Here is a 12832-nt window from a genome sequence, read left to right as displayed (position 1 = left end):
CAAGGAACTTTCCAGAGGCATTACTTTACGCTGCTCTAAAATTACCCTCTATCTCTGTAACTGTATGGAGGATTTAAAAAAACTACCAAAAAAAGCCTACTCAGGGGAGCAGCAGAAATAGAATAACAGAAAAGAAATAGCCTTGTTTGACCTTTTAACGGGTCCTCTTCAATGCCGGGACTGCATGACTCTTGAGTAGACACAGAACACCCTCTTGACTCATTAAAATAGCGTTGCCAGACACCCAGTAAGACTCACAACCTACTAATTTTTGCCAGCAATAACGTATAGATCAACTGTATCCCAAATTTAAGGTACTCCTTAACTGTGAAATAAGAGGAGTTCATGCAAAAAACACATGGACACGTAGACTGACCCCATACATTCACAGCTACACATAATACATGGAATAGTAACCTGTTAGCCACTTATAATGTTCTGGATAGAGATGGTGAATGGGAGCTTAAAATACATCAAGTTAAACCGGGCAAAGTAAACTGCTCAAAATAGCCCTCGGTTGTGTGTAGCCCAGTTACCTGCTAGATTTGCTGACTGAAATCCATTCCGTCTGGCAGTTCTAAAGAGTCTGTGTCCCCTACTGAGTTCAAAGCCTCCTGACTGTAATAAGCCAGCCTGAGATATTGCAAACGGTACCAGTCTCACATTACATGGTACTCGCAACTAGGCTGATGCTCTGTGAGAAGGTAAAACAGGAGCGAGAGGAGGAGGTCTGGATCAGAGATAAAAAGTGTCTGAAAAAAGCTCAGCTTTAAACTATCAGGGGGACACCAAAAGCATTAACATGATATCTGTACTGGAATCGGTAAATGTGCTGCACACCGAACGACCAATATTCTCCTCTGCTACCTTATAACTGTGCGTGCGGGGAATTAAAACATTCCACAAGATGACCCCACCTATGAGGGCTTACAGTCTACAAAGAAAGGGCAAAGGAGACTTTAGAAGCTGCTCATATGGTAGTGTGGTGGCAGCAGGGTTATTGGAGGTTACAGGCTTAATTATGAGATGAGTTTTCAGGTTGATAATGAAGGTTTCATAGATGGTTAGGAATCTGAAGGGTTCAGGTGGTGAGTTCTAGAGTACAGAGTTTCAAGGAAGAAGTCATGGAGAGGCTTATGGCAGACAGGAGGAAAAGATCTTGTGAGGATAAGATGGTACATTAGGTGAGGTATCGGGAAGTTTGGTCAGAGACGTATGGACAACGTGTAAGTCATTGTTAATATTTTGAACTTAATTCTCTAGTCAATGGATAGTCATTAAACTGATAGGCTGAGAAAGAATGATGATAGAGACCAATGGATAGCAGGGTCGAAGGTGGATTTGAGGGCTTCAAGAGAAGAAGATGGGAGGTCACAGTAAAGGATGCGGCAGAAGTTTAGGTAGGAGATGACTAAACCATGCACTAACATTTTTCTTGAGTCAAAGTTGTGAAAAAAACTCCAGAAACGTTTTCTTTTTGTGGAGGAGTTGGATGAGGTTAAACTCAGGCAGGATATGAAACTGTGAAAGCGAGGAACCATTAACTGTCATTGACTGGTGGGAAATTAAGTGGAACACTATCTCTATGTACAGTATACTTTATTCGTTGTAAATGCTATCAGTTGTAAAGAGGACAAACAAAATTTAAGACGCCATGTCTGGCTATGATTTTTTTCACTGTAGCCACTATAGGGGAAATTTAGTATTACATGGATGCCATTCAGAGCAGATCACATATTCGTTCTGGCTCTGGCTTATACAGGAAGTTCTCAAAGGGAAACTTATTTCATGATTTCCATATCCCATAATAGGCAGTTGGACGGATGTTGCCCTGTGTGAGACTGTCTCATAATAACCATTTAAATGAGAGAGCGACCATATACTACATGGTTTCATTGGGTTCTTAAGACCATGAGCCGCTCTAGCAGCAGATCTTGTACCGTGGATAGAAAATGAGGCAATAATGTTGGAGAATCCATCTGTAGGATCAATCCTCCTAAGTCATCTATATAGGCTTGTACTGTAGGTCATAGGAAGCTGAATAGAATGATATCTTGATATCTGCAATATGATGTCTTATTTCAGAGAAATACTAATTTTTCTTAATATGTAAATGAGCTGTTAAGATCTATGGGTGGGACACAGACCTCCCAGGAAAAAGTACCTCTAGAGCTTATTGTAAATAAAGGTGGGCATCACCAGTGTAAGTCTGCAGCGCCCCAGAGTCCTGGTCGTTGCAGTAACATCGCTCTGCCGCTAATGGGAGTGATGTTGCATCTGATTGCACTAAGGGAGTTCACCTGACCAGGTATCACACACTACACTTCACACTCCGGCCACCAGGGGGGTGGTTCTATCTAGTAGGCCACTCCTCACACTCTGGTAAAACTGGGGGTTGGACAACAAGACAGGGAGAAGTAACTGGGAAGAGCTAGAGAGAGGACCTGTCAGGGATGGGATCCTGGCAGACTCCTAAGAGAACAACGCAACAAGTGAGCAACGGGAATACAGCAAAGAGGCAATAGGACCAGAAGGAGTCGTGCTGAAAGATCGAGGCAACATCCTTCTGAGGCGCAAACAGTCGGTGGCCGGAACGCCGAGAAAGTAAGAGACTTTAAGCATTACTTCAAACCACGGCAGGACAGCCAATTATAGGTTGGCTGTCTCACTGAAACACCTAAGCAGACAACGGAGGCAGCTGTGGGAGAGGGGCGACTCTAGAGTCCCGGAAGAACTCCAGGCCTACCCCGTCATACGGGTGCGTCCTGCCATATCATCTGGGGGACGGAGAGAGAATGAACATCAGAGGCAGACAGAATCAGTTGTGAGGACTATCCCGGGGTGCTCAGCAGGGAAGAACTACAACACATAGGCGCTAGCAGGTAGACGCTGATTCTCACCTGTCAAGGGAACTCCTAATGTGCCTTTGGACCGGCCGGTCTCAGACAGCCCAGTTAACAGTGCTCTGGATTGGCTAACTCGAAGCCTTCAGTAAAGAGGTAAAGAGACTGCAACCTGGTGTCCTCGTTATTTATTGCGACCTGCACCGCACCACCACAACATCATCACCACCCACACCTTTCATTGGGCGCCCCTCAGCAGGGTCACGGACCGGGTCTAGCCACCGTGACAACCCCAGGACAGAGACTCAGAGGTCCGGTACCGGGTACCCCTCGGCCCTGCGGCAGTGGGGGCGCTACAACATGGCGTCACGAACAGGATCTACTTAAGCCTGAAGAATCAGGTCATGTGTGCCTTGGAACTGTGATTTATTGTGCTTGGACTGTGACTTATTGCAAAGACTGTGCATTGTTATTGCGCCAAGAGTTCCCGCCACAATTCGCCATCGCCGCGCACGGAGGGAGGAACCTTAGCTTTGTGGGCGGAATCGGTCAAAAAGAAGCGCGGAACGAGAAAGCGCGGTAAAGTGCCAACCCCGGAAGAGGAACTCTGACCTCCAGCAGGTTAGTGGGAGGAAGGGGCAGCCATGTCTGAGTCAGGGGAAGCAGAGGCGGCGGTCGCAGCTGTGAACGCAGAGGCAGCTCCGGTCCCCGTAGCGGACGTAGCCGCGGCCCTAATACCACCACCGGTGGCCGCGGAGCCCGCTGCCCCCATCAGCCAGTCGGACACTGCCGCTACCACAAAGGCCATAATGCCCTTCTCTATGCCGTACCTGCCCGGAGCGGCCTGGCTCCCGCGATACTCCGGGGAGTCGCACACATTAACTGATTTTAAAGAGGGAATCTGCAGCCTGCTCGAGTTCTATCCCCTGACGGAGCCTCAGAAGGTTCATATGATAATCGGCCAACTCTTCGGGGCGGCTCTGAGAGAAGTGAAGTCCTGGCCCGCCGCGGATAAGGGAACTGCACAGCAGGTTTTTGCAAAGCTTAAAGCCTCCTTCGATACCCGCACTGCTACAGAAATTAAACTGACTTTCTATGGATGCAAACAGAGACCGCAGGATAGCTTATGGGACTAAGCCCTTAATCTCCAGGAGGCGCTGTGGGCCATTAAGCAGAGCGACCCCGACAGCATGCAGGATGAGGATAAACTCCTGAAGGAGCGGTTCATTGAGGGGCTCCTGTGCAGTCACCAACGGGGCCAATTGCACTTCCTGGCCATGCAAAATCCAGACTTGACTTTTGCGCAATTTAAGGATAAAGCTATCCAGGCGTTGCAGGAGCGACAGCCCAGCCGTGCAGCGCCTCCCAGGCGTCCCGCTCTCACATACCACCAGGAGGTGGCGTCGGATGCCCCAGTCGCCGCCGAGGCCGATGCCCAGAGACTAGAGGACGACTCCCCTGCAGGACTCCGCCTCCAGATGCAGGAGCTGACCAAGAGCATTGCTGCCCTGGCCTTGACGGTGCAGTCCCTACAGGAGGCCCCCAAGGAGAAGATCCAGCTGGCCTCCAGACCAGAGGATGTCCCTTGGATGCGACAGAGGAGGACTCCGCCGACCAGAGGCCGGGACGACGATCGCTTCCATTGGGACGGACGACCCATCTGCCGCCGCTGTCATCAGGTGGGCCACCTTGCAAGGTACTGTCCTTTAAACGAGCAACCCCTGGGGCAAAGTGCCAACCCCCAGGAGTAGGACGGTCAGGCCCGCAGCATTGGAGAGCCAAATACATTGGAGGGCGACCAGTTCTTCCTGTAGTGGTTGACGGTATCCCCATGAACGCTTTGCTGGACACCGGTTCTCAGGTGACGACTATGCCTTACATGCTTTATAAACGGTATTGGGAGGGCACCGATATTACCCGTGGCCCCGATGATGATTTCACCATAATAACCAGTAATGGTCAGCCGTTGCCACAAGTGGGGTATAAAGAGGTCACCATCAAGGTGGGGCGGGTGGAATTGAAAGCCCAAGGGATTGTGATTGTTGATATTGATTGCCGAGAATGTAATCCCATGATGACTATCGGTACTAATGTTATAGAAAATTGTCTTGCAGAAGTTATTGTTTTGTTGCAACAGGTAGCAGAAACCGCTGGCCACAGTGAACAATGCGCCCTGCAAAAAGAAATCAGAGCTCTGATGCAGAGACAGCAGGTAGAGCTGACTGGTGGTGAGATTGGTCGTGTCAGTGAGTGATTCAAACCCCATCGCGATACCCCCCAGGAGTGAGATGTTAATATGGTGTCGGACAGCCATAGGCCTCAGGGGTAAGGACTACCAGGCCTTGGTAGAACCCGTATATTCAGACAATAGGCCTACTATCCTGACAGCCCGGGGGGTGGTCAACGTCCGCCAGGGGAGGGTGCCCGTACGTGTCCTCAATTGTGGGGAGGAAGAGGTTCACCTCACCAAGTATGCCACGCTCGCCAATCTGTTCGCTGTCAATAATAGTGTGATACAGACACCTGAACCCTTGGTCCCGTCAAACGTGGCGGAGGACAACGGTTCTGCAGGGCACTCGAAAGATTGGTGTCGGGAATTGCATGTGGGCACTGACTCTACCCCATCCCATCAGAAACAGGGGGCCTACAGGGTGGTTCACGAGTACGAGCAGGTATTCAGCAAACACCCCTTAGATTTTGGACAGGTGAAAGGGATCCAACATCACATCCCCACGGGAGATCACCGACCCATAAAAGAGAGATATCGCCCTGTACCCCCAGCTCATTACCAGTGTGCCAAGGACATGTTGCGAGAAATGAAAGAGGCTGGGGTGGTGAGAGACAGTTGTAGCCCCTGGGCAGCTCCATTAGTCCTTGTTAAAAAAAAGGATGGTACAATGAGGATGTGTGTTGATTACAGGCAGTTGAATCGCATTACACATAAGGACGCATACCCACTGCCCAGGATAGAGGAGTCTCTGGCTGCTTTAAAATCTACTAACTACTTCTCTACCTTAGATGTCACCAGTGGGTACTGGCAGGTTCCCGTGGCGGAGGCGGACAAAGAAGACGGCCTTCACGACACCGATGGGTCTCTGCGAATTTAACTACATGCCCTTCGGATTGTGCAATGCCCCGGGGACGTTCCAGAGGATGATGGAGTGCTGCCTGGGGCACAAGAACTTTGAAACCGTACTGCTGTATTTGGTTGATGTCATTGTCTTCTCTAAGACCTACGAAGACCATCTGAAGCACCTGGCTGAGGTGTTTGAAGCCCTGTCCAACTTTGGCTTAAAGGTGAAACCGTCCAAATGTCATCTGCTGAAACCGAAAGTGCAGTACCTGGGCCATGTGGTGAGCGCCGAAGGAGTGGCCCCAGACCCCGACAAGGTCACGGTGATCCAGGATTGGCCAAAGCCCAGCAACCTCCACGAAGTCCGGCAGTTCCTCGGGCTGGTAGGCTATTACCGGAGGTTCATTAAGGACTTCACCAAGAAGGCCGCGCCCTTGCAAAACCTGTTGGTGGGCCAATCAAAGAAGACCAAGGGGAGGAACACTCCATTTGATTGGAACGAGGGGCTGGAGGGATCCTTCACTTGCTTAAAGTCGGCACTGACGGGAGAAGAGGTACTGGCCTACCCCGAATACGACCAATCGTTTGTGCTGTACACGGATGCCAGCAATGTAGGATTGGGAGCCGTGCTGTCCCAGGTCCAGAAAGGCAAGGAGAGGGTAATCGCTTACGCCAGCAGGAAACTTCGTCCCACGGAAATGAACCCTGACAACTACAGTTCCTTTAAGCTGGAATTCCTTGCCATCGTCTGGGCAGTGACAGAGAGGTTCAAACACTACCTGGCCTCAGCGAAATTCACCGTCTTCACGGATAACAATCCGCTAACGCATTTGGATACCGCCAAACTCGGGGCCTTGGAACAGCGGTGGATGGCCCGGCTGTCCAACTACGACTTCACCATCAAGTACCGGGCAGGACGCAAGAATGCAAATGCCGATGCCTTGTCTTGAATACCCAATTTGCCAGAAACGAAGGAAGACCCGGAGGCACTTGAAGAGGTGGAGCTGCCTGCATTCCATCGCCCCAAAGCCACTCAGAACTCCCATCATGTGAAGAACAGGCACAAGAACCAACCGGATGCCACGCTGAATCCCCTGCCCCATCACGGATGGGCGGAAACCCAGGATGGTGACCCCGCGTTCCGTCGGATGAAAGAGCTCTTGACGCAAGCAGGGTTGCATCCCGGCCCAGATGATCCACAGGAGACCCAACAGCTGTGGAAGGGGAGAAGCAAACTATTTATCCATGATGGCAAGCTGTGCCGGAGAAGCATCGACCCACGTACTCACGAATTGGTATGGCAGATAGTAGTGCCAAGGCGAGATGCGCCCATGGTTCTGGGAGCCTACCACGATGGAGCCGGACACTTCGGATGGAAGAAGCTGGAGAGGCTACTCCGAGGGAGGTTCTATTGGATTGGCATGAAGAGAGCCATTGAGAAGTGGTGTCGAGAGTGGGGTCCATGTAGCCTACGCAGGAGGGACCGTGGCAGCCAACGGGCTCCCTTGCAGCCTATCATCACCAGGCGGCCGCTCGAACTGGTCGCGCTGGACCATGTGAAGCTGACACCTAGCCGGTCAGGCTATATCTACGCTCTTACCATCGTGGATCACTACTCCAGATTTTTGGTGGTTGTGCCTGTCAAGGATCTAACGGCCAGGACGGCCGCCAAGGCTTTCCAGCAGTACTTTTGTAGGCCCCATGGCTACCCGGAGAAGGTACTGACCGATCAGGGACCAGCATTCGAAGCGGAAGTGTTCCAAGAGTTCTGCCAACTGTACGGGTGTAAGAAGATCAGAACCACACCGTACCATCCCCAAACCAATGGGATGTGCGAAAAGATGAACCAGGTGGTGATCGACTTACTAAAGACCTTGCCCGTAGAGGAACGGAGCCTGTGGCCAACGAAGTTGCCTGACTTGGTGGACATAAATAATCACATCCCAGTAAATTCCACCAACTGCACTCCAGCATACCTGATGCGAGGAAGGTCTAGCAAGTTACCCTTTGATCTGGACATGGGGGTCCTAACCCCCGAAGATACATCGCCAGATGCCGATTGGGATACCGAGAGGCGGCAAAGGTACCGCAAGGTAGAAGAATGCGTGGAAAGAAGCCTTGCTCAGGCCAGGCAAAAACAGGAAAGGGACTACAACCAGCATGCCCCTGCAATTCCTTTGCCACCTGGTGAGCACGCACTCAAACGAAAGAGGAGGCTACACAAACTCGACGACCAATGGGAAGCGGAACCGTATACCGTTCTGCCATCCGATTTTGACAAAACGAAGGTTTGCCTCATCAGCAAGGATGGAGGGGAGACCTCGACGGTGATATCCAGGGACCACCTTAAAGCCTGCCCTGATAAGCTGAGAGTGAGGGAAATGGATCCAGGAACCTCCCCACCTGTAGAAAAGGAGAAGATGATCCACACTGTCCTTGGTGACTTTCCCCAGTCCTGGACTCAGATAAATCAGGCCATCGTGGTACCTGTTCTAACGTTCCACCAGCCGAACCCACCAGAACCAATGGTGGTACCAGATCATCTGGCCCCGCAGCCTCAACAAACCCTACCTGAAGATGCCGTGCCGACTGTTGAACTGGCAAATCCTCCCTCTGCTATCGGCGAGCCTGCCGTACCCACTGTTGCTAGCAGCAGCTCTGAGAGCTCCAGCCTGCCAGTGCTACCCAGACTCACTAGAAGTGTAGCTAGAAGGCAGTGCACTACACCAGTGGTAGCAAGCATAGTGGGCCCTGTTAGGCCAGTAGCAACCCCTGCGCTGCGAAGGTCTACGCGCAGCACTCAGAATCAAACTCCCCTCCGCTACAAAACTTGGAGGTATTAGTGAGGGCTGCTATTTAGTTAACAAGTGTTTGTGTGCATATCTTTTGTTGCAGGTTTTAAAATGGACAACGGAGTAATGGACAGTGAATTACTCCAAAAACTTCTAAAAGGGGACCCCTTTGTTTACCCGGGGTCCCCGCTGTTTCAACCACTGAACTGAGAGTCATAAACTGTGCATGACCTAACTTTTGCAACGTTCAAGAGTCCTCACCTCCCATAAAGGGAAGCACTGTTATGTTTAATTGTTTATGATGTTTCAAAATTTTATGTGTTTTCTGTTAACATGTATTGTTGTTCTTATTTTCCCAGTCCGGAAGTACTGGATTTAACCGGGGGGGAGTGCAGCGCCCCAGAGTCCTGGTCGTTGCAGTAACATCGCTCTGCCGCTAAGGGGAGTGATGTTGTGTCTGATTGCACTAAGGGAGTTCACCTGACCAGGTATCACACACTACACTTCACACTCCGGCCACCAGGGGGGGTGGTTCTATCTAGTAGGCCACTCCTCACACTCTGGTAAAACTGGGGGTTGGACAACAAGACAGGGAGAAGTAACTGGGAAGAGCTAGAGAGAGGACCTGTCAGGGATGGGATCCTGGCAGACTCCTAAGAGAACAACGCAACAAGTGAGCAACGGGAATACAGCAAAGAGGCAATAGGACCAGAAGGAGTCGTGCTGAAAGATCGAGGCAACATCCTTCTGAGGCGCAAACAGTCGGTGGCCGGAACGCCGAGAAAGTAAGAGACTTTAAGCATTACTTTAAACCACGGCAGGACAGCCAATTATAGGTTGGCTGTCTCACTTAAACACCTAAGCAGACAACGGAGGCAGCTGTGGGAGAGGGGCGACTCTAGAGTCCCGGAAGAACTCCAGGCCTACCCCGTCATACGGGTGCGTCCTGCCATATCATCTGGGGGACAGAGAGAGAACGAACATCAGAGGCAGACAGAATCAGTTGTGAGGACTATCCCGGGGTGCTCAGCAGGGAAGGACTACAACACATAGGCGCTAGCAGGTGGACGCTGATTCTCACCTGTCAAGGGAACTCCTAATGTGCCTTTGGACCGGCCGGTCTCAGACAGCCCGGGTAACAGTGCTCTGGATTGGCTAACTCGAAGCCTTCAGTAAAGAGGTAAAGAGACTGCAACCTGGTGTCCTCGTTATTTACTGCGACCTGCACCGCACCACCACAACATCATCACCACCCACTCCTTTCATTGGGCGCCCCTCAGCAGGGTCACAGACCGGGTCTAGCCACCGTGACAACCCCAGGACAGAGACTCAAAGGCCCGGTACCGGGTACCCCTCGGCCCTGCGGCAGTGGGGGCGCTACAACTCCTGTAGATCAGCAGAGAAGATTATCACCCAAACATGTCTCACACATCTCCTTTCATTTAAAACAAACCCTGGGGTAGATTCCCAAGGCGATCTATGTCCGGCCCATAGATCTTAACATTAAGAAAAAAGTGGATTTCTCTGGAATAAAACATTGTATTATAGATATCAAGATATCATTTTAATCAACTTTCTAATAGTTACATGCCCATATAGACTTTATAGGGGGTTGATCCTACTGCAAGATTCCCTTTATACTTTATATTGCAGCCATCTTACTGAAAATATGAGGTAGTTGCTTAAACCAATTGCAGAATAATCTGTTATCACTTGAAAACCTTTCCTTTTCTTTCCTGTCTACATAAAAAGTGTCTGTGAAGCAAATAAAAAAAACATTGCAAGTGATGATGACGAAGAACATACTTCAAATTTTAACTGTTTCTTTGCCCGTCCGTCTGTGTCTTTGTCTCCTGCCTTCTTGTCTTCGCAGGAAAAAAGACCCTCGCTTTTCTCAGGAGGGAGAGCAACTGCAGAACATAAGAAAACCAGGTTATGGCAATGATAAAAGCAATACATTTGCCAAATACTTCCAGGAAAAAAAACAATCTGGGGATATTTGCACTGTAAAATGTATGCATGTTTTGTGTCCAGATTAAAGTGACTGTTTACTATTTTAAAAGATAAACTTATTTGGCACATAGTGGTGTACAAAAAAAAAACCTACAGTATGTTCATAACTCAGATCTATTTTGTCATCCTCACAGTCTCCTGGCAGCAACATAAGTGAAAGGGGGAGAAGGAAAGACAATGATTATCTGCAGCCTTCACATATTGGCCAAACAGTAAGAGAGATGTTTCTTCTTGTTCAAATGAAATGTGAAGGCTGCTACCGATCAAAGGTCCCTGATTGGCTGCAGTGGTCCCTGACATTTTCCTTGTTGGATTTTGATGCTGAATTTTAGCATTCTCAGACATTGTAAGCTATCACTTCATTTGCTTAATTGTGAGATGCATTTCCAGTGCATTCATTTGCTCTAGTGTATATTTCTAGGCAAAAATGTAATATGCAAAGTTTTCTCTTGTAATAATGGATCTGTAAAGCACTAAAAGCCTAATGACTTATAATCCTCTGTTGCTACAGTAAAGTTCTTTGGCTTTTTTCTGCCTTTCCATTTCTTGACAGCTTTATACTGCACTCGTGTCATCATCAGCTCATATCAAATGATTACTCCCTGTACTGGATACTATCAAATCTAGTAAAGGGGAGAATCTCCTTATAGAGATAACCAGGTGAATCCTTACATTATTAAAAAAAGGTGCCAAGAGTGTCAGGAAAGCAGTTTGGATACTTCCACCTTCCCCCCTCTGATATCTGCTTACTAAATGGCTGAGTAAGATTTGGAGGAGTTGTAGGTAACTTCAAACCCTTCCAAAGTCAAGATCTTTTAACTTCTGCCCAAAAATACACTTTTACAATAATGCTATTTTTTATGGTTATCACCAGCTTGATTAAATTATTATTAAAGTATGATTTGTATACTACGTGCCCGCATTCTCCACCAAATGAAGATTTCGACTTCCTACCTTTTATTGAGTGCAATGAACCAGTGCCCCTAAGACTTTACAACTTAATTGTTTGCCTGATAAAAGATGCTGGCACTCCTCCAGCAATGAATAGGTTAACACCCCTGTTCAGACCATCTTAAACAGCACTTTGAAGTTCTTTTTCTCAAGGCTCAAAATACCTTGTTGGACTGAGATCAGAGGGGTATTAAACAGAATCGCTAATTAATTAAGCAAAGTTACATTTTTAAACAGTGTTTGTTGTGTTAGCCAAACACCCGTATGGAAAATCTTACCCCCCTCCATCCCTCCCAGAAAACATCAAAGCGCTCTCTCCTTCACCAACTATAAAAAGATGTGGGATCTTATCAGCTTTAGACTGGATTCTATGTACAAATAGCAGCAAGATTCGCTTTTGATCAGTGAGGATGTGAAAATTTTAGCGGAACAGTGGAATCCACCAACGCTGCATATTTTAATGCGAATTACATGCTGACTTGAAAAAAAGACTAATCTAATACTTAGGGATAGAACAGTCAAACACTCTTCACTTCAATTATTATATGGTATATGGATGTATTGTTCTTACGAGTCATAAGGCAACTGACATGCGAAGAAGTAACCAACGAATAATAAGAAAAATACCAATAACATTTACACTGACATGAATTCAGCTCCTTAAAAATACTTTTCCCAAATCACACTTTAATTTTTCTGAATTTTACTGAAAACTGTTACTAATTTCTACTGTAGCTTGTAAAAAAAATTATTAATGGCATTAAAAAAGGCATAGTAAGTAATTATCCGCATGTCTAAACATCAACAGAGAGCAGGTACGTGGTCCAACATCCAAACATGCACACGTGTATACTTATATGCACACACACACATAAGAACATACATTACGTGCCTTGATATCCAGCAAATATTATGTTCTGCTCACGTGTACCATCTTAAAGACTGTGAAGAAACCTAGCAGCACGTGGGCACATTGGCTGGTAATTTCATCTAAACACTGTAGCTGCCAAGAGGCTGGTACAGTGATAGAAGTATGCGTCCAATACACTGCCGAAGGAACAAACAAATACTGCATAATTGTGGTAGATCACAACTGTTTCTTCAGTTATGTATATAACATAAGTTGTGAACCTAAAGTGGATTAGTCAGTTTGAAAACCA

The 12832-nt window shown here is 48.1% G+C and overlaps 1 protein-coding gene across 1 annotated transcript in view; it reads right to left on the bottom strand.

The window, feature by feature from the left end:
- The window catches only part of NKD1 (NKD inhibitor of Wnt signaling pathway 1), a 132165-nt gene that overhangs the window by 23629 nt on the left and 95704 nt on the right, over positions 1-12832 (bottom strand). Inside the window, exon 5 of the mRNA XM_077288218.1 lies at positions 10515-10618. Within this exon, the coding sequence (XP_077144333.1) occupies positions 10515-10618 (104 nt within the window). The remainder of the gene's footprint in view (positions 1-10514; positions 10619-12832) is intronic.

Source organism: Ranitomeya variabilis, chromosome 2 (assembly GCF_051348905.1).
Source record: "Ranitomeya variabilis isolate aRanVar5 chromosome 2, aRanVar5.hap1, whole genome shotgun sequence".
In the NCBI taxonomy this organism is placed as follows: domain Eukaryota; kingdom Metazoa; phylum Chordata; class Amphibia; order Anura; family Dendrobatidae; genus Ranitomeya; species Ranitomeya variabilis.
This window is presented reverse-complemented; position numbering and strand designations above follow the sequence as displayed.